This window comes from Lemur catta, chromosome 25 (genome assembly GCF_020740605.2).
Source record: "Lemur catta isolate mLemCat1 chromosome 25, mLemCat1.pri, whole genome shotgun sequence".
NCBI lineage: Eukaryota > Metazoa > Chordata > Mammalia > Primates > Lemuridae > Lemur > Lemur catta.
In genome coordinates this window covers 13178065-13198818 of record NC_059152.1, presented here as the reverse complement: position 1 = coordinate 13198818, position 20754 = coordinate 13178065, and the positions used below count along the sequence as shown (strand labels likewise).

At 45.1% G+C, this 20754-nt stretch overlaps 2 protein-coding genes across 5 annotated transcripts in view; one reads left to right on the top strand and one right to left on the bottom strand.

Annotated features, from left to right (window-relative positions):
* The window catches only part of TAF5L (TATA-box binding protein associated factor 5 like), a 30000-nt gene extending 21958 nt beyond the window's left edge, over positions 1-8042 (bottom strand). The window contains exon 1 of the mRNA XM_045536964.1: positions 7810-8042. The gene's annotated coding sequence lies outside the window, so the exon portion shown is untranslated. The remainder of the gene's footprint in view (positions 1-7809) is intronic.
* A 94-nt stretch (positions 8043-8136) lies between these two features.
* Positions 8137-20754, top strand: part of URB2 (URB2 ribosome biogenesis homolog) — a 30028-nt gene continuing 17410 nt past the window's right edge. The window contains exons 1-4 of one of the 4 annotated variants that reach the window (XR_006731280.1): positions 8137-8297; positions 9805-9943; positions 14593-14769; positions 16766-20096. Coding sequence is in view for 3 of the 4 variants with exons in the window: in XM_045536962.1 (XP_045392918.1) it covers positions 9818-9943; positions 14593-14769; positions 16766-20096 (3634 nt within the window). In the remaining variant the exon portion in view is untranslated. The remainder of the gene's footprint in view (positions 8298-9804; positions 9944-14592; positions 14770-16765; positions 20097-20754) is intronic. The other 3 variants (XM_045536962.1, XM_045536960.1, XM_045536961.1) reach the window with 3 other exon arrangements.

Here is a 20754-nt window from a genome sequence, read left to right as displayed (position 1 = left end):
CCTTCTTTTCATATCACAGTATTTCTGGAAATTAAAATGAGATTCTGACACAATATGTATCTATTTTTCATATTTAACAGTTGCCTACAGTTCCACTGATATCACAACAAAGTTGCTACATAAAATCCCCGGCATGATCATTTCAATGTATCAACTGTGCAGGAAACACCATGGCCACATTTTTAACATTTTAACTATAGAAATGTGGGATAGCAGAGATACACGGTCCCCAGGTGCACACTTAAGATGATGACAGTGTGAGTCTCCAGTCCGGTTAATCTCTTCAGTGGTTACACTGTGCCCTAACCTCACCCACTTATGTCTGCACAGGAGTATTTGGGGGGGCCCATCACAGGTCAAGTGCTACACGGTTCTGCTATATGCTTCCCCACTGAACCTCCCTCCGCATGGCTGTAGGCGGCAGCTCTGAGAAGGGGTGAGTTCAAGGTAAATCCAAGCAAACTCGCCACACCGTCCTCCACTCAGTCCCCAATTGAGTCTTCTGACAGCTGGTCAGTTTTGTTTGTTTTTTTTTGAATAATTTTTTTCCAATTAAAAATTTATGCTTACAGATGGAAAAGTTATTTTTGTAAAGTATCTACTAGATTCTTGAATATTAGTTCTTTTTATTTGCAGTAATCTAAATGGTTATAACAGCAAAAAGTCATTCTAAATAGGACCTAAAAATCTAGCTTTTGAATTAATCATCATGATAAAGTGTATTCAATTAACTTTGCGAAAATATAAATCACAGCTGAAAAAATAAATGAGCCATACTACTCTCAGTTTCAGTCATACCTCATATAATTTTAAAATTATGATGGCCTTTCGTATTCAATCTTTGCTCAGACTGACAGTGATATACTTGAACTGGAAGTTGTGTTCTTTCCCATGGTTTCTTTTTTTTTTTTTGAGACAGAGTCTCGCTGTGTTGCCCGGGCTAGAGTGAGTGCTGTGGCATCAGCCTAGCTCACAGCAACCTCAAACTCCTGGGCTTAAGCGATCCTCCTGCCTCAGCCTTCCCAGTAGCTGGGACTACAGGTACGCGCCACCATGCCCGGCTAATTTTTTTTTTTATATATATATATTAGTTGGCCAGATAATTTCTTTCTATTTTTAGTAGAGACGGGGTCTCGCTCTTGCTGAGGCTGGTCTTGAACTCCTGACCTTGAGCAATCCACCCGCCTTGGCCTCCCAGAATGCTAGGATTACAGGCGTGAGCCACCGCGCCCGGCCCCCATGGTTTCTTAAGGAGTGAAATAGCACATGAATAAGGCCATGGCGGGGGCTCAGGGTGCAAGGCAAAGCTGAGGTTTTGGTGGTGGCGGCAGCAGTAGCGGCAGTGGCAAGGGGGCGGAAATCATGAAACCCCACAGACAGATGCCACGAGAAACTGATTTTCTCCAACATCAGCTGGGACCTCCAAGATGTTCCAGAAGTCTTTTTCTAACTACTTTCCCTACAGTTTCTCACCACAGCCATTCAAAATGTTCAACAGTCTCCTTACCCAGCAAGGTGACTCTGCTTCCGACCTCAGCAGCCTACTGATTGAGACTTGTGATTCCTCAACTTTTGTCCAATGTATCTGGTCACTTTTCAACGCTATCCTTCAGATATCTTGGCTGCATCTGCTGCTGCTGAACGTGCCTCCCACCTTGAAACTCTCCCCTTGCTCCCTCCCCTTTGCAAGCCTGTTTTCTGGCTCTCCCCTTCCATTCCTGTCTCCTCCTCATTCTTCATGCTCCCTAAATCATAACAGTACTTACACAAGACTCACAGTCTAGTCAGACCGCCTTCCTGAGCTCAGTAGATCAACAGACATTTCCACCTGGATGTTGCAACTTCTACCTGAAATTGCTCATAATGGAATTTATCTTTCCTTCAAAATCTCTGCCTTCTCCTCCGAGTTTTCCCAGCCTGCTTAAAGATGCCGTCATTAAAGCAAAAAACCCAGTCATCATCTTAAGATTCTTTTCTTTCTCTCCCTTACTTCTAAGGGGCCACCAATGCCTATTCTAAATGGAAATCCTGCCAACTTTACTTAAAAGCATGGCTAGTGCAACTGAACCAGGTCTGCTACCTCACCCTCACTGCTGCTGTTTGTCACCACAAACCACTTCTCAACTGGACTGTTCCAATACTCTCCCACCTTCTAACCACCCTTTAAGAATGCAGCCAGAGTATATAACAAGTACGTTACTCCCAAGCCTAAAATCATCCCTTGCCCCATGCAGGTTGTTTGCTCTTGTCATCACTATTCCTCAGTTCCCCCAAACAGACAGAGAGTTCCCTGGGGTCAGGGCTCTTCTTATCTTTGAAATTCATGTTAAAAATAAAGTGAGTGCTGTCTAGCTTCTGCTTGGAATTCTTGATAGTTTAGTTTAGGCTCATGATCTTTTTGGATTTCTAAAAGAAATCTGAAAAAGCCATAAATATTTGATTTCTACATTAATACACTTTTATGGCACCAAAAAGTCACTTCTATACAAAACCTTATTAACATGGAAGAGTGTGGCACAATAGACAGAATGGATATCTCCACAGTACTTACTGCGTTTGACTATATAGAGAGAAACTCCTTGGTGCCAAAGTTATCAAAATAAAAATAAAAAAGAAAACTTTCATGCATGCTCCATTTGCAAATCCCTCTATAGACAGAAGAAATAAGATGCTCTATTTTCAGAATAAGGGGGGGATATGTTTTCCTACGCTTATCTTTGATCACTGTTCCTGTATTCAAATGCAGTGAGGTTTTAGAAATGCCTTAATGACATTAAAGTGCTTATATGTGTGTGTATAGTGAAATGATCTTCAATTTTTCATTCCAGACCAGTACTGTCCAAGAGGACTTTAGGCAACAATGGCAATGTTCTAGGTCTGCACTGTTCAGAACAGTAGCCACTGGCCACCAGTCACTAAAGTGTGGCTAGTGAAACTAAAGAACTGAATTATTTTAATTAAGTGTCATTTAAGTAGTCTTATGTCACCCATGGTTATTGAACTGGATGACAAAATTCTACACCATAACATTGCCTTGTCAAACTAATACATAAGCACCTTAGCTTAAAAATGTTAATTCACAAAGTTCTGCCTAACACTTCTGCTTACTAATTACAAAATCTCCAAAAGTTAGTAATTTGTTTGTAAAAACAGAGCTACCTTTTGCCAAACATTGTAAAGCAGGGGTCCCCAACCTATGGTGAGTTGTATAATTATTTCATTATATATTACAATGTAATAATAATAGAAATAAAGTGCACAATAAATGTAACACACTCAAATCATCCTGAAACCACCCTCCTCTACCGAGCTGGTCCATGAAAAAACTCTTCCATGAAAAGAGTCCCTGGTGCCAAACACGCTGGGGACCACTGTTGTACAGTTATTAAGATATAGATGCATTTCAATACATCTTACTGGAAGGAAACCTTTGTTTGACTGCTAAACAAAGAATTATGAACAGAAGTTTATGATGTTTTCTAAACCCTGCCAGTATACAATGCTCTTTAAATCTTCTTAAAATCAAAAAACGAGAAGGGAAAAGGGAATTTGCTTCAGCAGAGAAACAGAGCAGCAGTTAATTTCTGTAAAACGTCCAACTAAAAGGTAAACTCAAACCTAAGACAACCTTACCTTGCAATGAAAAAATAAAAAGAAAACTTTTTGATCAACTTTAATTAAAACACCTTCTAGGGTTGTAGATGAAAGTCAAATGTCTAACTATAATCTTTGTTAATTCATACTTATTTAAAATATATCATATAAGGCAATATATTAATTCATGAAACAATTTTACTCTCACCATTCATATCTTTTTTTTTTTTGAGACAGAGTCTCGCTCTGTTACCCGGCTAGAGTGAGTGCCGTGGTGTCAGCCTAGCTCATAGCAACCTCAAACTCCTGGGCTTAAGCGATCTTCCTGCCTCAGCCTCCCGAGTAGCTGGGACTACAGACATGCGCCACCATGCCCGGCTAATTTTTTCTATATATATTTTTAGTTGTCCAGCTAATTTCTTTCTATTTTTAGTAGAGATGGCGTCTTGCTCTTGCTGAGGCTGGTCTCAAACTCCTGACCTCGAGCGATCCACCTGCCTCGGCCTCCCAGAGTGCTAGGATTACAGGCGTGAGCCACCACGCCTGGCCTCTCACCATTCATATCTTAAACACCAGTGTCTATGATCAATTAGGCCCCTATGAATCATCAAATTCCATTTTCCAAATGACTTTATCTTCACATCTACTAAATCAGTTACGATAAAGCACTTTTTGAATCCATACATACTCTTACTAGAAATCTCAACCCAAGCCATCAATACCCATTCAGGTGGGGAGAACTTTGTTTCATTTGTCATTTACTGTATTTTTTTTTTGTGGGGGGGAAGCAGAGATCTGTAAAGGTTCTGTTTCCAATAGCATGTAACATTTGCACTTTGTGAGACATCCCCGACCCCGTGAATAATTACTAAATCTTTCTTGTTTTTTTGTGTAACTGATTTGGTAAGATTGATTAAATAAATATCCCAAATTGGCATTGGATAAGGTTATTTTAGCCCATATGTCCTTCCCAAATAGCACCTCTTTGTTCAAAACAGAGTGGTTGAGAGAGTGCCCCGTGACAGGGGAGCCCAGGACGTGAGGCAACACCTTCTTTTCAGAGGGAGGCTTTTGGGGGGAAACACTGCCACGTGACTAGGCATATACGATATACACTTGAAGACAATTTTTAAGAAGGAAGGCTGCCTGGAATGATCTAAGGGTTTCCTCATACCTTCTGTAAGTATTCTCTAAGTGTCCAGATTTGGGTTAAAATGCCTAATTGTGCTAAGCTGTCATTTTCCTTTGGAATCACAGGCAGACATGAAGCTGCCAAGACAAGTAGATGGACATTCCCTACTTTTAACCCAATACCACACGACTGCAGGCACAATCTTTCCAAAAATCTAATCTGATGTTATCTGTGCTAAGCATAAAAACTTTATACTGCCTCCACCAGTGTGGAGAATAAAAAAAAAATTCAATCTCTACCGTGTCATTTCCAGGTTACTCTGATCCACCTTTGTTTAACTAACTGGAACAATCCTGGGTTCTCCTCACTCTACTGGTGGGTTCCACTCCACCATTTCATTTGAGGGGCTTTGGTCAAGGCCCCCCATTAGATGGAGGCACCCCCCCCCACGGGCACTCCAGACTGGTTTGGCTAAGTCTCACCCATGCCTCACAGGTCAGCTTAGTCACCTCTTTCTCCCCAGAGCTTCCGTGCCCAAGGTGCTATTTGGGAAGGACATAACGGGATGAAATAACCTTATCCAATGCCAATTTGGGCTATTTATTTAATAAATCTTCCTCCCTTCCCCTTGATCACAGTTCCGTCCACCCACTAGACCCAGGAACAAACCTTGACCACAGTCCTTATCCTACTGTCTGTTTCCTGCACTACACTTCTAACACTTACCGTGTGCACATACACCACGCTGTAAGATGCTATCTTAAGTGCTTTACACAGATCTTTAAGCTCACAACAAATCTATGAGGTAGGTAACAGTCTTCAGATGGGAAAGCTGAGGCTCAGAGAAGTCAGATAACCCGCCCAGAATTATGTAATGCCAGGAATGGAACTCAGGCCATCGGGCTGAAGGGTCTGAGCACTTACCCTTTGTAGTACCTTGCTGCTCAAAGAATTCTACATTTGACCAGGGGCTTCCTGGAGGAGCAGGACAGTGAATGCTCACCAGATGCTTTCTGAGAGGATGATTGGAATAGTTACTATCCGAGAAGCCTTTGGTTACATGGAAAGGAGGCTGGAAATTTGACTTCTAGTATTGTCCACTGGTTTAAAAGATGATCCCTAGGGCCCCATTCCAGCTAAAACAAAGCCAAAATAAAACACCCCCTTTCCCCAGAGATGTCCTTCATAGGTGCTAACATACTGTTTATGAAAACAAAAACGAGTTACTGAGCAGTTAAGTGAGGACTTTACCTAGTTTCACAGCAATAGAAGCACATATAAATTTCACATTTAGAGGCAAGAACAACAAAACTATTCCAATCTAATTCATTGTTATACAATAACAATGTTATTGTATTTCATTGCTATACACTAATTCATTGTTGATGACAAAGAAAAACACTCAAGGCAAGAACACCTTTTGGTTTTCTAGTTTAACACTGATTTTTAAGACAAGGGGCTGGGTGCGGTGGCTCACGCCTGTAATCCTAGCACTCTGGGAGGCCGAGGCAGGTGGATCGTTCGAGGTCAGGAGTTCGAGACCAGCCTGAGCAAGAGTGAGACCCTGTCTCTACTAAAAATAGAAACAAATTATCTGGCCAACTAAAAATATATATAGAAAAATTAGCCGGGCATGGTGGCGCATGCCTGTAGTCCCAGCTACTCGGGAGGCTGAGGCAGTAGGATCGCTTAAGACCAGGAGTTTGAGGTTGCTGTGAGCTAGGCTGATGCCACAGCACTCACTCTAGCCAGGGCAACAGAGTGAGACTCTGTCTCAAAAAAAAAAAAAAAAAAAAGACAAGAACCATTTACGACTGATAAAGAAAATCAAAGTTTGCATACATTACATTTAACACAAAAGACATAGGCCTACAAGGAACCTACCAGGTATTTTGCCAAAAAAGAAATTATAATAGCTACTATGTACAGAGTGGTATTTACATGTCTGGCATTTTCATATACACCATTCTTTTTCTGGGTACCTTTAAAAAGGTCCACTTTTAAGTTATCAGTAATCATCCCATTTTACAGCTGAGGAAACTAAGGCTCAAAGAGGTTACACAGATAGCTACATGGTTTCAATGCCAGGTGTATTGGTCACCACGCTCTATTCTCCAGTTAAGCTCCTCTTAAAGATGTAGCCAGATGCATTTTACGTGTTAAGCACAAACTTCCTTCCTACTCTCACTTTCTAAGTAGGGCTGTGACCAAGACTGGGCGACCGCCTCCGTGTCCTCCCCAGCTCCCAACTCTGGCGCAGTAGCACCTGTACACCTCAGTGATACACTTGTTATCACCTAACAGGAGGCAAACTCCGCCCTTACTGTTTCTCCCATCACAGCACCCAACTGCTTGTTAGCGGGAGTCGCCATTCCGAGATTTCAGTCTACAAGGTCAGAGTTTAGGGACAGTGATTTAGGACAGACGTCGCACGGGATGGGCATTACCTTTCGGTCCCAGAACCACACAGACTGCGAGATCCACGTTAGGACGACTTTCACAACTGGAGGGAGAACTGCATGCGGCGCTCCAGTGCTCCACTTCCGCCCCGTCTAAATGACACCGCGCTCTCCGCCCATCCCTCACTCGGACCCACGCTGCCCGGACGCACCGCCGCGAGCCCGGCGCCCCGAGCAGGGGTGTGAGCCGAGGCACCCCGGGCGGGCCCTCCTCCCGCTGCTGTCACAGCCGCGCAGGTCGGCAGCCCCGGCTCCCGCGTCACACGCGGAGGTCGCGTCCACACCCACCCACGCACGGTCCCCACGTGCAAAGTTCAACCCCGAGTTCACCCCGAAGACGTTTCCCTTTCGCTTAAATGAAAAGGGCCTGCGGAGGGGCCCCTCCCCGGCCCCCAGGCCGAGCGGCGGGACCCACCGTGGCAGGACCCACCGCGGCAGGACCGCGGAGCCCCCCAGGTGCGGCCGCCGCCTGCAGGCCACGCCGCCGGGGCCGCCGCCCGCGCAGAGCCGGCCCCCGCCCCGCCCCGCGCCCCACCCCCACTGCCGCCGGCGGGAGCCGCCGCGCCCCGCCTGGGCCTCCCGCGCCCGCCCGCCCGCCGCCGCCCGGCCCCGCGCCGCACTCACTGAACATCCCAGGCGGCTCCGGCTGCCCCCGCCACCCCCGCCGCCTCCCGCTCGCTTCCTCCTCCGCCGTCGCTGCCGCAGGGCCTCGCTCCCACGGCCGGCTCAGCCGGGCCCCCGAGCCCCGCGCCCCGCCGCCCCCGCGGCGGCTCTGGGCGGCAGCCCCATGACTGACTGACACCGAACGGACCGCGGGCTGCGCGCTCGGCCTCCGCCGCGCAACCGTCTCCGCCAATGGGCGAGGCGCCTCGGCGCTCGGCTGGCGATGCCTGGCGTGCGCGCCGCCCCGCCCCGCTGCGCCGGCGGCGTCGGGCGGAAGGAGCGCGGAGGCGGACACACGCGGCGGGTCGCGGGAGCCGGGCCGGCAGCCACTGCCGCTGTCTCCGGTCCCTCCGCTGACCGCACCCGGAGCTGCGCCCGGAGGTGAGCCCCGACCCGCAGGGGGCCCCGACGTGAGACCCCCCCCCCCCTTGGCCGGGCCTGGTCCCGAGGTGAGTCCCGCATCTGGAGCTGCGCCCCGAGGTGGGACCTCCGACCCGGGCCGGGTCCCGAGGTGAGACCCCGGACCCGCAGGGGGCCCCGAGGTGGGACCCCTGCCCAGGCTTGGTCCCGAGGTGAGTCCCGCACCTGGAGCTGCGCCCCGAGGTGAGACCTCCGACCCGGGCTGGGCCCCGATGTGAGACCCCCCCCAAGCCGAGTCCTGACATGAGCCCCCAATCCGGCCCAGTTCGGAGCCGACGGCGCGCGCTCGGTCGGGCCGGCTCACCCGGCTCCTGGCTGCTCTCTGGTGGTTTTTGTCAGAGTCTGTCTGTTGGGCGGGGGCCTCCGTGTGGCTGTGCGCTGGCGACCGTCGCACGAACGATGGCAGGCCTGGGACGGGCGGCTTGCAGGCTGCGGAGCGGAGCTCTGGTAGAGCTGGGAGAATATCTCTGGCATCTTTGTAGTGAGTTCAGCGAACACTTGTTACTTGTTATGCGGTTTGTAGCCGTCGCGATGGCGGTGTCACGTTGAAGTAGCTGTTCAACTGGTGTTGGACATTTTGACAAAATAGGCAAACTGGTAGCACTTGACTGTTCCTGTTCTCTGTAATAGAGGGAAGGATACTGCACTCTTTGGTTATGTAGTTATTTACCAAGAATAAATTCTGAAGATAGGGCTTTAGGATTTAGAAAAAATGCAGGTGATCAAGCCCTCAGTATAGCAGATTCTTTTTTTTTTTTTTTTTTTGAGACAGAGTCTCACTTTGTTGCCCGGGCTAGAGTGAGTGCCGTGGCATCAGCCTAGCTCACAGCAACCTCAGACTCCTGGGCTCAAGCGATCCTCCTGCCTCAGCCTCCCGAGTAGCTGGGACTACAGGCATGTGCCACCATGCCCAGCTAATTTTTTCTATATATATTTTTAGTTGGCCAGATAATTTCTTTCTATTTTTAGTAGAGACGGGGTCTCGCTCAGGCTGATCTCGAACTCCTGACCTCGAGCTATCCACCCGCCTCGGCCTCCCAGATTGCTAGGATTACAGGCGTGAGCCACCTCACCCGGCCTAGTATAAATTACTGTTGCAGCTGAAGTAACAGTATTTATTTTGAGGTTAGGTTAATACCACATATCTTTTTCACTTGGAGAAATAGTACTTTCTCCAATTATTGCTTATTTATCTTTTTGAACTATTTAATAGAACTGGTCCTTTTACATTACATAGTAATGAAGATAGGTGCAGAAATTTTCCTCTTTCGATCTAAAACTGTGTATGAATAACTGTTTCCATAAGTAATCTGAACACTTGATATTTGCCTTGTTGAATTCCTGCACATTCACCTTTATGGGTGTAATATTTGATCACAGCAGAAATACTTGTAATCCATCTTCTGTGTGTGCAATCCATTTTCTGCCTACTTTTGTCTGAAACTATTGTGTAGACAATAAGGTACATTGTTCATTTTGTGTTGCCTATTCACTTTGCCGTTACTATAATTTTTTTTTCATTGTTTTTAACTATAGATAAACTGTAGCAATGGCTGCTGTTTATTCTGGCATTTCCTTAAAGCTTAAGAGCAAGACGACTTCCTGGGAAGATAAACTAAAACTAGCTCACTTTGCATGGATTTCCCACCAGTGCTTTCTTCCAAATAAAGAACAAGTAAGTTTAATGTGAAACTTATATTTTTACAGTCTATCAAGATAATTATCACTTGTATAAATTGCATATTGACATTTAGTTAGAGAAAAGATTGGGGATTGGCTGGGCACAGTGGCTCACACCTGTAATCCCAGCACTGTGGGAGGCTGAGGCGGGAGGATCACTAGAGGTCAGGAGTTCCAGACCAGCCTCAGAAAGAGTGAGATCCCGTCTCTACTAAAATTAGAAAGAAAGTAGCTGGGCAACTAAAAATAGAAAAAATTAGCTGGGAGTGGTGGCGCACGCCTGTAGTCCCAGCTACTCGGGAGGCTGAGGCAGGAGGATCGCTTGAGCCCAGGAGTTGGAGGTTGCTGAGAGCTAGGCTGACATCATGTCACTCCAGCCCAGGCAACAGAGCAAGACTCTATCTATCAATCAATCAATCAATGAATAAATAAATAAATACATACATACATACATACATACATAAATAAGATTGGGGAGTAAACTTCTTTGAAAGTTAAAAGTGAGAAAAGTAATGGGTCATAATTCATTAACAAAGTTTTTCTGTTACAAAATCGCATTTCTTTTGTTTGGAAACATTATATCATGCATTAAATATATGCATCAGTGAACACACTGGGAATTAAGTTACACATGTTAGGTTCTGGAAGTGTTGGTAGCTCTGTTTGTTTACAAATCCAAAGTGACATTCTGTGAGCAATTGCTTGGTGGTACTTTCTTCAAAATATTCAGAATTTGATAAATTGAAGGTTGGGAAGTAGAGAAGTATTATGGTTTATATAGAGCCATTCTAGAAATAGGATAGGTACCAAGAAAGATAGCGCTCTTTGTTAATATTTCTCAAGCTTTTTTGGCTAAAAAAATAGTTAATATGATAAATGCCAGGATGATAAGCTCATGAAATTGAATTTGCATACAACCAGTTGTTGGTGTTAAGGAATACGGCACAGAATGTGTCAAAGATGGATTGCACAAGTTAAAGTGATGATGAAGTACAGTATGTAGAGCAAGTGTCATATATGTAGTAATTTCTACCCATGATTGTACATGAGAATCATCTTGGCAGGCTGATGGTCACCTGGCAAGTGCTGCACAGGGTGAAACAAAGACGGGGCCCTGGCAGGCAATTTGATCAGTGTTTCCACTGTCCTTTTCCTGAGAGGTTTTTTCCTTCTGGCATCTGTCACTATTCATACTGTTATTGACAGCTCTGGTATTGTGGGCTGAGGTCTCACCACCTTTCCTCAATGTTTTGTGAATGAGAAAACGTGACACAGTAACGGAAACTATACGTGTACAATCCTCGTGTTTGTAAAGCACTTGTGCACTATTTCATATTGAATGTCTCTGTCTCCCGGATAAGGTATAAATAGTTTTAGATGTTAAACTGCAGGTAACTTGGAGAAGCCAGGACACAAATCCTAGTCTTTTGACTCTTCTTTGTTTTTTTACTTTGTGTGATTCATTCTATGATCATTCTAAGCAGTTGTTGTGCTTTTATTAAAATTTAAAACTTAATGCAGGCATACCTCAGAGGTATTGAGCAGGTTTTGTTCTAGATCACTGCAATGAAATGAATATTGCAATAAAGCAAGTCACACAAATTTTTTGGTCCCCGTGCATATAAAAGTTATGTAGTCTAGTAAGTGTACAATAGCATTATGTCTAAAAAAGTACATTAATTAAAAAATAACTTTTATTTATTTATTTATTTATTTATTTATTTTGAGACAGAGTCTTGCTCTGTTGCCTAGGCTAGAGTGCCAGGGTGTCAGCCTAGCTCACAGCAACTGCAAACTCCTGGGCTCAAGGGATCCTCCTGCCTCAGCCTCCTGAATAGCTGAGACTACAGGCATGAGCCACTATGCCCGACTAAGTTTTTCTATTTTTTTTTTTTTTAGTCACCCAGCTAATTTCTTTCTATTTTTAGTAAGAGACAGGGGTCTCACTCTTGCTGAGGCTGGGCTCCAACTCCTAACCTCAAGTGATCCTCCCGCCTTGACGTCCCTGAGTGCGCTGGGATTACAGGTATGAGCCACCACGCCTGGCCTAAAAAATATTTTATTGCTAAAAAGCCCTAATGATTACCTGAGCCTTCAGTGATTTTATTTTTATTTATTTATTTATTTTTTGCTGGTGGAGGGTCTCTCTTTTTTTTTTTAATCAGCTGAATGTAAGAAACCAGCCTGTGGGGGATCTCGCCTCCATGTTGATGGCTGTTGACTGCTCAGGGTGGTGGTTGCTGCAGACTGAGGTGGGTCTGGCAGTTTCTTAAAATAAGACACCAATGGAGTTTCCCCCATCTGTTGACTCTTCCTTTCATGAAAAATATCTCTGTGGCTTGTGATGGTGTTTGATAGCATTTTACCCACAGTAGAATTTCTTTCAAAATTGGAGTTAGTCTTCTCAAGACCTGCCTCCACTTTATCAGCTGTCTTTATGTAATATTCTAAATCATTTGTTGCCATTTCAGCAATTTTCACAGCATCTTCACCTGGAGTACATTCAGTCTCAAGAAACCACTTTCTTTGCTCATCCCTAAGGAACTCCTCATCGATTCCAGTTTTATCATGAGATTGCAGTAGTTCAGTGCCATCTTCAGGCTTCACTTCTAGTTATAGTTCTCTTGCGATTTCTACCCCACCTGCAGTTACTTCCTCTGCGGAAGTCTTGACCCCCTCAAATTCATGCATGAGCTTTGGAGTCTGATTCTTCCAAACTTCTGTTAGTGTTGATATTTTGACTTCCTGTGCTTCATCACAAATGTTCCTAATGGCATCTACAATGGTGAATTCTTTCCAGAAGATTTTCAGTTGACCTTTGCCCAGATCCATCACAGGAATCACTATCTATGGCAGCTATAGCCTTACAAATGTATTTCTAAAGTAATAAGACTTGAAAGTCAAAATTACTTCTTGGTCCATGGGCTGCGAAATGGATGTTGTGTTAGCAGGCGTGAAAACAACTTTCATCTCCTTGTACATCTCCATCAGAGCTCTTGGGTGACTAGGTGCATTGTCAATGAGCAGTAAGATTTTTGAAAGGAATCTTTTTTTCCTGAGCAGTAGGTCTCAACAGTGGGCTTAAAATATTCAGTAAACCATATTGTAAACAGATGTGCTATCATCCAGTCTTTGTTGTTCCATTTATGGAGAACAGCCAGAGTAGATTTAGCATCATTTTAAAAATCCCTAGGAAAATCTCTAGAATTTTCAGAATGGTAAATGAGCATTGGCTCCAACTTAAAGTCACCAGCTTTGTTAACTCCTAACAAGAGGGTCAGCCTGTCCTTTGAAGCTTTGAAACCAGGCATTGACTTCTCCTCTCTAGCTATGAAAGTCCTAGATGGCATCTCCTTGGAGTATAAATCTGTTTCATCTATGTTGAAAATGTATTGTTGAGTGTTGCTACCTTCATTAATGATCTTACTAGATCTTCTGGATAACTTGTTGTAGCTTCTACATCAGCACTTGCTGCTTCACCTTGCACTTTGATGTTATACCTTAAACCTCATGCACCAACGTCTGCTAGCTTCCAATATTTTTCTGTAGCTTTGTTACCCTCTCAGCCTTCAGAGAATTAAAGAGAATTAGGGCCTTGCTCTGGATTAGGCTTTGACTTTACAGAATGTTGTGGCTGGTTTGATCATCTATCTAGACCGCTAAAACTTTCTCCATTTCAGCAATAAGGCTCTTTCTCTTTCTTATCATTCATGTGTTCACTGGAATAGCACTTTTAATTTCCTTCAAGAACTTTGCCTTTGCATTCAGAACTTGTCTGTTTGGTTCAAGAGGCCTAGCTCTCAGCCTATCTCAGCATGCCTGTCTCACTTTTTAACATGCCTTAGTAAGCTTAATCATCTTTGGCTTTTAATTTAAAGTGAGAGATATGTGACTCTTCCTTTGACTTGTAAACTTAGAGGCCACTTGTAGGGTTATTAATTGGCCTAATTTCAATAGTATTGTATCTCAGGGAATAGGGAGGCCAGAAGATGGGGAGAGAGATGGAGACAGTTGACTATAACCCAATGGTGCAGCAGTCAGAACACACATAACATTTATCAGTTACGTTTGCTGTCTCATAAGGACAGAGTTTGTGGCACCCCAAAACAATTATAATAACATCAAAGATCACTGATCACAAACCACCATAACAGATATAATAATGATGAAAAAGTTGGAAATATGTTGGAATTACCAAAATGTGATACAGAAACACAAAGGGAGCACGTACTGTTGGAAAAATGGTGCCGATAGATTTGCTCAATGCAGGGTTGCCGCAGACCTTCAATTTGTGAAAAACACAATTATTTACAAAGTGCAATAAAATCAGGTATGTCTATAGAACTTCAGAAAAGGAGATAAGACGTGTTTGAGTTTCACCTGAAACTTTTTATGTGCCCTAGATGAAGATAAAAGTAATTGTTTTGTCTTTTTTGTTCTTTATAATAAACATTTTAAGATACCAAAACATTTATGTTATATAATATTACCAAAGGTAAGTTTTAAAGGAGAGTTTTTTTGTTTTTTTTTTCCCTTCTCCTGGTAATTGGATTTGGTTATGCCTTTAATGTCCAAAACTCTAGCATCTTTCTCTCTTGGCAAAGAAATTTATTTATTTTCAGTATTTGTTTCCTCCAAATTCAGGTGTTGCTTGATTGGGCAAGACAGTCATTGGTTGCATTTTATAAGAAAAAACTTGAACTGAAGGAAGATATTGTTGAAAGGCTTTGGATCTATATAGATAACATTTTACATAGCAGGAAATTGCAGAATCTCCTCAAGAATGGAAAGACGATTAACCTTCAGATTTCCCTCATCAAGGTAATTGCCTGTCTCTTTAGTTGTGCTATATGTGTTACATGCATCTCTGTTGATTTCCTGTTAATGCTGGAGGCTTATTTGTTTGAGGGTTAATTATATGAGGTTGTAGGAAATGTCAAGGTAGAAGAGAAGAAAGTAATAATATTATTAGAATTATAATAATTGATGTTTATTGAATGTAAATTTTTCTGTTCTATGCTGTGCTAAGCACTTTGATGATACTTAATATTCAAGAAAAGCTGAGAACTGTTTCATGAACAGGTTGTTGATTACCTTTCTAATTGGAAAAGGTAGCCAGCAAATTATGTACCCTGAGCTTTTTTTCCCTTCACCTTTCTTTTACCTGGAGACAGATCAAAGGCCAAAATCTGGATAGGAATTTCCTCAAAGGTTTTTGACTGATAGTGATTTTGAAGTCTCAAATTTAGTATGAACTTCATTGTCAAAACTGAGTATGTTGAAATACCGTGAGAATAGCTAGTTCTAATAAGAACTACTAATGGGCACTTAGTGTGTTAGTTCTCAAAGAGGTTAAGTAACTTTCCTAAGGTCACATGGCTAGCAAGTGGCAGAGCTGAGATTTGAACCTGTATCTGCCCGAACGCAAAGCCTGTGCTGTGAAACTACCACGACGCCTCACCCACGTGAGTGTGCAGGCAGAGAAAAGCAGCAGAAGAATCAGAGAAGAATGAAATATTATAGTTGAGCTGCCTGATGGTTTGTAGGCTTTAATGGTTTTTGAAATTGTGTTCTGGACTGTGTCACTTTTTAAAATAGTAGACTGGTGGTCACCAAAGTGGGTTATTCTGAATCGTCCTTTGGGATATAGGAAGCAAATGTTACAATGTCTCTATGTTTTAAAAAAAACATACTTAATTTTTATTTTTATGTATGCTTTATAATTACATAAAATAGTACTGTAATATGTATACAATTTAGAAATAAATTGCACTGATTGGGTGTAAATGTGGAAAAAATTTTATTGATGAGTAGTGTAATTAAAAATTTGGAATGCATTGGCATTTAAGGATTTGATATTTTTGTTACAGCTTTTCCATAATGACTCTAAAGGTCCAAGGCTGGCAGTTATGTGAATGGAAAGAATAGTAGCTATCTCACTGGACTACTGATAACTTAGCACTCAGGATAAATTCAATTCTCAGATTCTATAAGACTGGGAGCAAATGACTTACCCAGTGAGTGAACTTAGGAATCTGTCTGGCTCTCATCATTTCTGGTATTTGTGAATTTTGGAATTTTGCGAGCAGTAGACAATGGATCTGCTCTATAAGTACTAACTGGCAACAGTGGCTTTTCTTTTTTAAGAGTGCCATTTGCTTTGACTTTTTTAATCGAAAAAGTACGGTTGACTATAAACATGTATTTTGAACCACAGGATCATAACTCAAGGACCACTGTCCACCTACCTGGTAACGTCTAAGCTGAATTGTAGGTTTAAGATCTAAGAGGAAATAATCTTTGGCATTTAAGCTTTATAAAGCCCAGCTTTTTAGAAAGGGACAGCAAATTTACAAAGGCACTGATTCTTTCCAGATTTGTATTCGTAGGAGATGGATGTGTGAAGGAATTAAAGCAGGTGCTTTGCCTTATTTTAATGTGTTAAGTCTGTGGTCCCCAACCCCCAGGCTGCAGCCCGGTACCAGTCCTCGGCCTGTTGGGAAGTGGGCTGCTGCACGGTGCTGCCTGAGCCCTCCACCTCCTGTCGCCCCCACCCACCGTCCACGGAAAAATTGTCTTCCATGAAACTGGTCCCTGGTGCCAAAAAGGTTGGGGACCGCTGTTTAAGCAAATGTCAAGTCCATTGAAGTATGATACTCTGGATGTTTGTTTCTCACCAAGATAAGGGGAGGATTGAGTATATTGATTCCTTTGAACATTTTGTGTGTGTGTGTGTGTGTGTGTGTGTGTGTGTGTGTGTGTGTGTGTGTGTGGATTTAGGGTCAGTAATGAGTTTCCTGTCTTTCCTAATGTTCAGGTCATAAATGAGAGAGTGACTGAGTTCTCTCTTTTGGGATCCGAAAGGAACATCTGTGCTGTCTTGAGCTGCTGCCAGGGCATCCTTTCAACGCCTGCCCTTGCTGTCATCTACACGGCCAAGCAGGAGCTGCTGGTGGCCTTGCTGAGCCAGCTTTGCTCATCAGCCTGTAGGCAGCCGGAAGAAGCCGTGGTGGCCCAGTTGTTTGAGGTCATTCGCCTGGCTCTTGGCCATTACCTCTTGATCCAGCAGCAGCAGGTCAACCCAAGACGTGCCTTTGGGGATGTGACCGGGTACCTGCTCCAGCCTTGCTTGGTCTTGAGGCATTTACTCTCTGGGGGCACATGGACACAGGCCAGTCAGGGCCAGCTGCGGCAGGCGCTGAGCCGGGATGTTAGGAGTCAGATTGAGGCCATGCTCCGGGGTGGAGTTTTTCAGCCCGAACTGCTGTCATCTTACAAAGAGGAGCTCTTGGACCAGCAGCAAGAGGACGTGAAGATGGGAGTCATGAAGAACCTTCTAGCTCCTATGGACACCGTGATCAGCAAGCTGGTCAGCACTGGCTACTGTGCACCATCCCTCCATGCCACTGTGGTGGCGAACTCGGTGGCCCTGCTCTATAAGCTCTTTCTAGATTCTTATTTGAAGGAAGGAAGCCAGCTTCTCTGCTTCCAGCTTCTCCCCAGGCTGTTTCGCTGCTTGAGGATTTCACAACTGCAAGAGGAGCAGGTAAAAGCCCTGTCCACGTCAGATTGGACCACAGAACTTTTGGTTGTGGAACAGCTGCTCAACTCAGTGGCCAGCAACAATATCTACAACATCGCTGCAGACAGGATCCGGCATGGAGAGGCTCAATTCCACTTTTACCGCCGTGTGGCTGAGCTGCTGATGAACCACCCACAAGCATCGGTGCCGGCCTGGTTCCGCTGCCTCAAGACTTTGATGTCTCTGAATCATTTGATTTTGGAGCCAGACCTGGATGACCTGCTGGCTTCAGCTTGGATCGATGCAGAAGTAACAGATTTTCGAACCAAAAAAGCCCAGGAGGCACTTATTCACACTCTCTTCCAGACGTATGCCAAACTCCGACAAGTACCACGGTTGTTTGAGGAGGTTTTAGGGGTGATCTGTCGTCCAGCTGCAGAGGCGCTGAGGCAGCCTGTGCTGGCCTCAGGCCCCTCCTCAGTGCTCTGTGCATGCCTCCTGGAGCTGCCCCCCAGCCAGATCTTGGACACGTGGTCCCTTGTGCTGGAAAAGTTCCAGTCTTTAGTCCTGCCCTGTTTGCAGAGTGATGTCGACATGGCCCTGAAGTCACTGTCCCTTAGCTCACTGCTGCACTGTGTCATGTTCAACATGAGGAGCCTGGACCATGGCACACCCCTGCCCATCATCAGACGGACACAATGCATGATGGAGAGGATGCTGGGAGAGATTGTACAGCCCCTGCTGGCCCTTCTCCTTGGCCCCCCAGGCCCAGAGGTTGAGCTGTGGCTGCAGAAGGTCAGTGACTCTGTACTCCTGCTCTCTTACACCTGGGCCCACGTGGATACCCTGTGCAGTATGAACTGCAGCCAGTATCACTCTGTGTCTGGGGCCCTGACGGGTGTTGCTCTGGAGATCTCGAACCTCCCTTCGTTGCTCCCAGGTGTAGAAACACAACTTTGGAAGAAGATAGAGACATTTACAGCTCAGTTCAACTCTGTTGGCAGGTATTGCTTAGAACAACTCTACCTGCAGAAAATGAAAAGGACTTTAATGCAAACCAGTTTTCTATCTGAAGAAGCCCTCCAAACTTTGAGGTGTGATGCTGCCTATATTATTGGTTCTGGCCGAGAAAGCTTGAATCAAAGAATGACAGCTTCCTGGGATGGCCAGGTAGGGACAGTGAGTGCATCCACATACCCGGTAGCACACTGGCATTTAATTGTGTCAAATCTCACAATTTTAATGTCCTATCTTTGTCCAGATGATGTGAGATACCTGGCCAGTGTCCTGCTGAGAACTTTACCAATGAGCAAAGCCCAAGAAGGCTCAGTAGATGAAGAGCCATACATCACACTTGAAAATATGTCCGAGGCGATCCTTCACAGCCCCCTCTTTCCAGAGATGCAGTCCCTTCATTCCGCTTTCCTAACGTGCGTAGCTGTGAAATGTTCTCACATTCTGTGTTCTGGTGCTCAGAGTGACCAGGGTCTTCTCAGTCAGCAGCTTCCCTGGCTTTTTGAAAAGGACCACACAGCTGTGGCTCATTGGGAAAACAGATTTGTAAAAGCTGGACCCGAAGGTGTAGAACCCAGAGAAGAAATTGCTCAGAACTTACTATCCCTGGTCAAGAGTGACTTCCCTTTCCAGCTGGAGGGAGAACAGTTAGAAAGCATCTTGGGGCTATTAGAAGTTATCTCTGCTCTACAGCTGGACAGCTTTTTGCCACCCCATCATGTACATTATTTTCTTCTGTTACTGTCCTTGGCTGTCACCAGACTGGGGCATTCTTGCTCCTCCTCACTGGCCCTCAAGTTCTTGATGACTTGCTACCAGCTTCTTGGTTACCTGCAAAGGGGAAGAAGTGCCCGCTTGGTGTTCAGGATCATGTATGCTAGTGACATTTTTGAGATCTTACTGACCTCATTGTTCAAAGCCAGTGGTAGATTCCTTATTGAGATGGACGACCCATCTTGGCTGGAATTCCTCCAAGTGGTGGGGACCTTCTTAGAGGAGCTAATGCAGATGCTCATCCAAATGAAGCTGAGCTTGGTGCTCAATTTTGGAAAAATCACCACATTCCTCTCTGGTTGCAAACTGTGCACTGAGGCAGCCTCCGGCAAACAGTTGGACAGTCAGAAAGCTCTGAGCAGGCAGCTCCTTCTGGTGTCTTTAACCAAGTTGTGCCAAGTGCTGGGGCCTTACGTCAAGGAGGAGAAGCCGGGCCAGGAGGCCCCAGCAGCGCTGGCTGAGCTGCTGCAGCAGGCCGTGCGGCAGACGGGGGCCGTGCTGCAGCTGTGCTTCCCGCCGGGCGCCCGGGTCCAGTGCCTTCCCCCAGCGCTCCTTTCCTCTGTTAGCACGCTCTTGGAAGCGGACCTGAGCCCGTGCTGCCGGGATGGCAGGGCCCAGATTGCCCAAGTGACAGAGGACGCGCTGCTCTCCCGCGCTGCCCTCTACCAGGGCGTCTACTCTCAGGCGCTGTCAGAGCTGCCGGCGCTGGCGGGACACAATCAGTCTTTTCAGGCAGCCTTGCGGTTTTTAACCCTGTTCTTTCTGGCCCCAGAACTGCATCCCAAGAAGGATTCCGTGTTTACCTCCATGTTTCATTCTGTGAGAAAAGTTCTTGCAGGTAAGGTATTTCCCTTGAGCTAATTCTGCACCATAGGGGTCGCCACCTCCCTCCACCCTTTTTGGAACAGTGAGTAAGTGAACACATGGTGTAGTCAGAGGCACCGCCCAGGAGCAGGGAGAAGGGCCCCTCCCTGGCCCGGCACCCGACGTCACATCCACTGCTACATTCCAGGCACGCGTAAGCGATCGCCCTTGCAACTGTGTCCCCACTTTCTACGCAAACGGCAGCCTCCTAGGTGTGTCTCTGAGCACCTCAGCTGCTCACTTATCTTGGAGATTGTTTTATATAAGTTTATAGTTTTGAAATCTCCTCCCTTATTTTTTAGCCTTTCACTTGTCCTAACCCGACAGATGACTGCATTCTTAGTAGGCTCTTCTGTGTCAGGTTTTCGGTGCCATAAATTGACCTTAAAAAGATGTAAAATCTGCCAACTTTAAAAAAGTATAAATGACTTAATTTCTGAGGAGCTGCATATAATTCCTTGAGGGCAGGACTGTGCCTACTTTAGTTCAGCCCCCTGGTCTCAGGGCAGTGCCAGGTGCAGTGGGTGCTAATTGGACAGCGGCTCGCCTGCGATGTCATCAAAGTATGGTCAGATGTCACCTTGCAGGCAGCTAACCAGGACCCCAAACACAGCCTAGACCTAAGAGAGTGC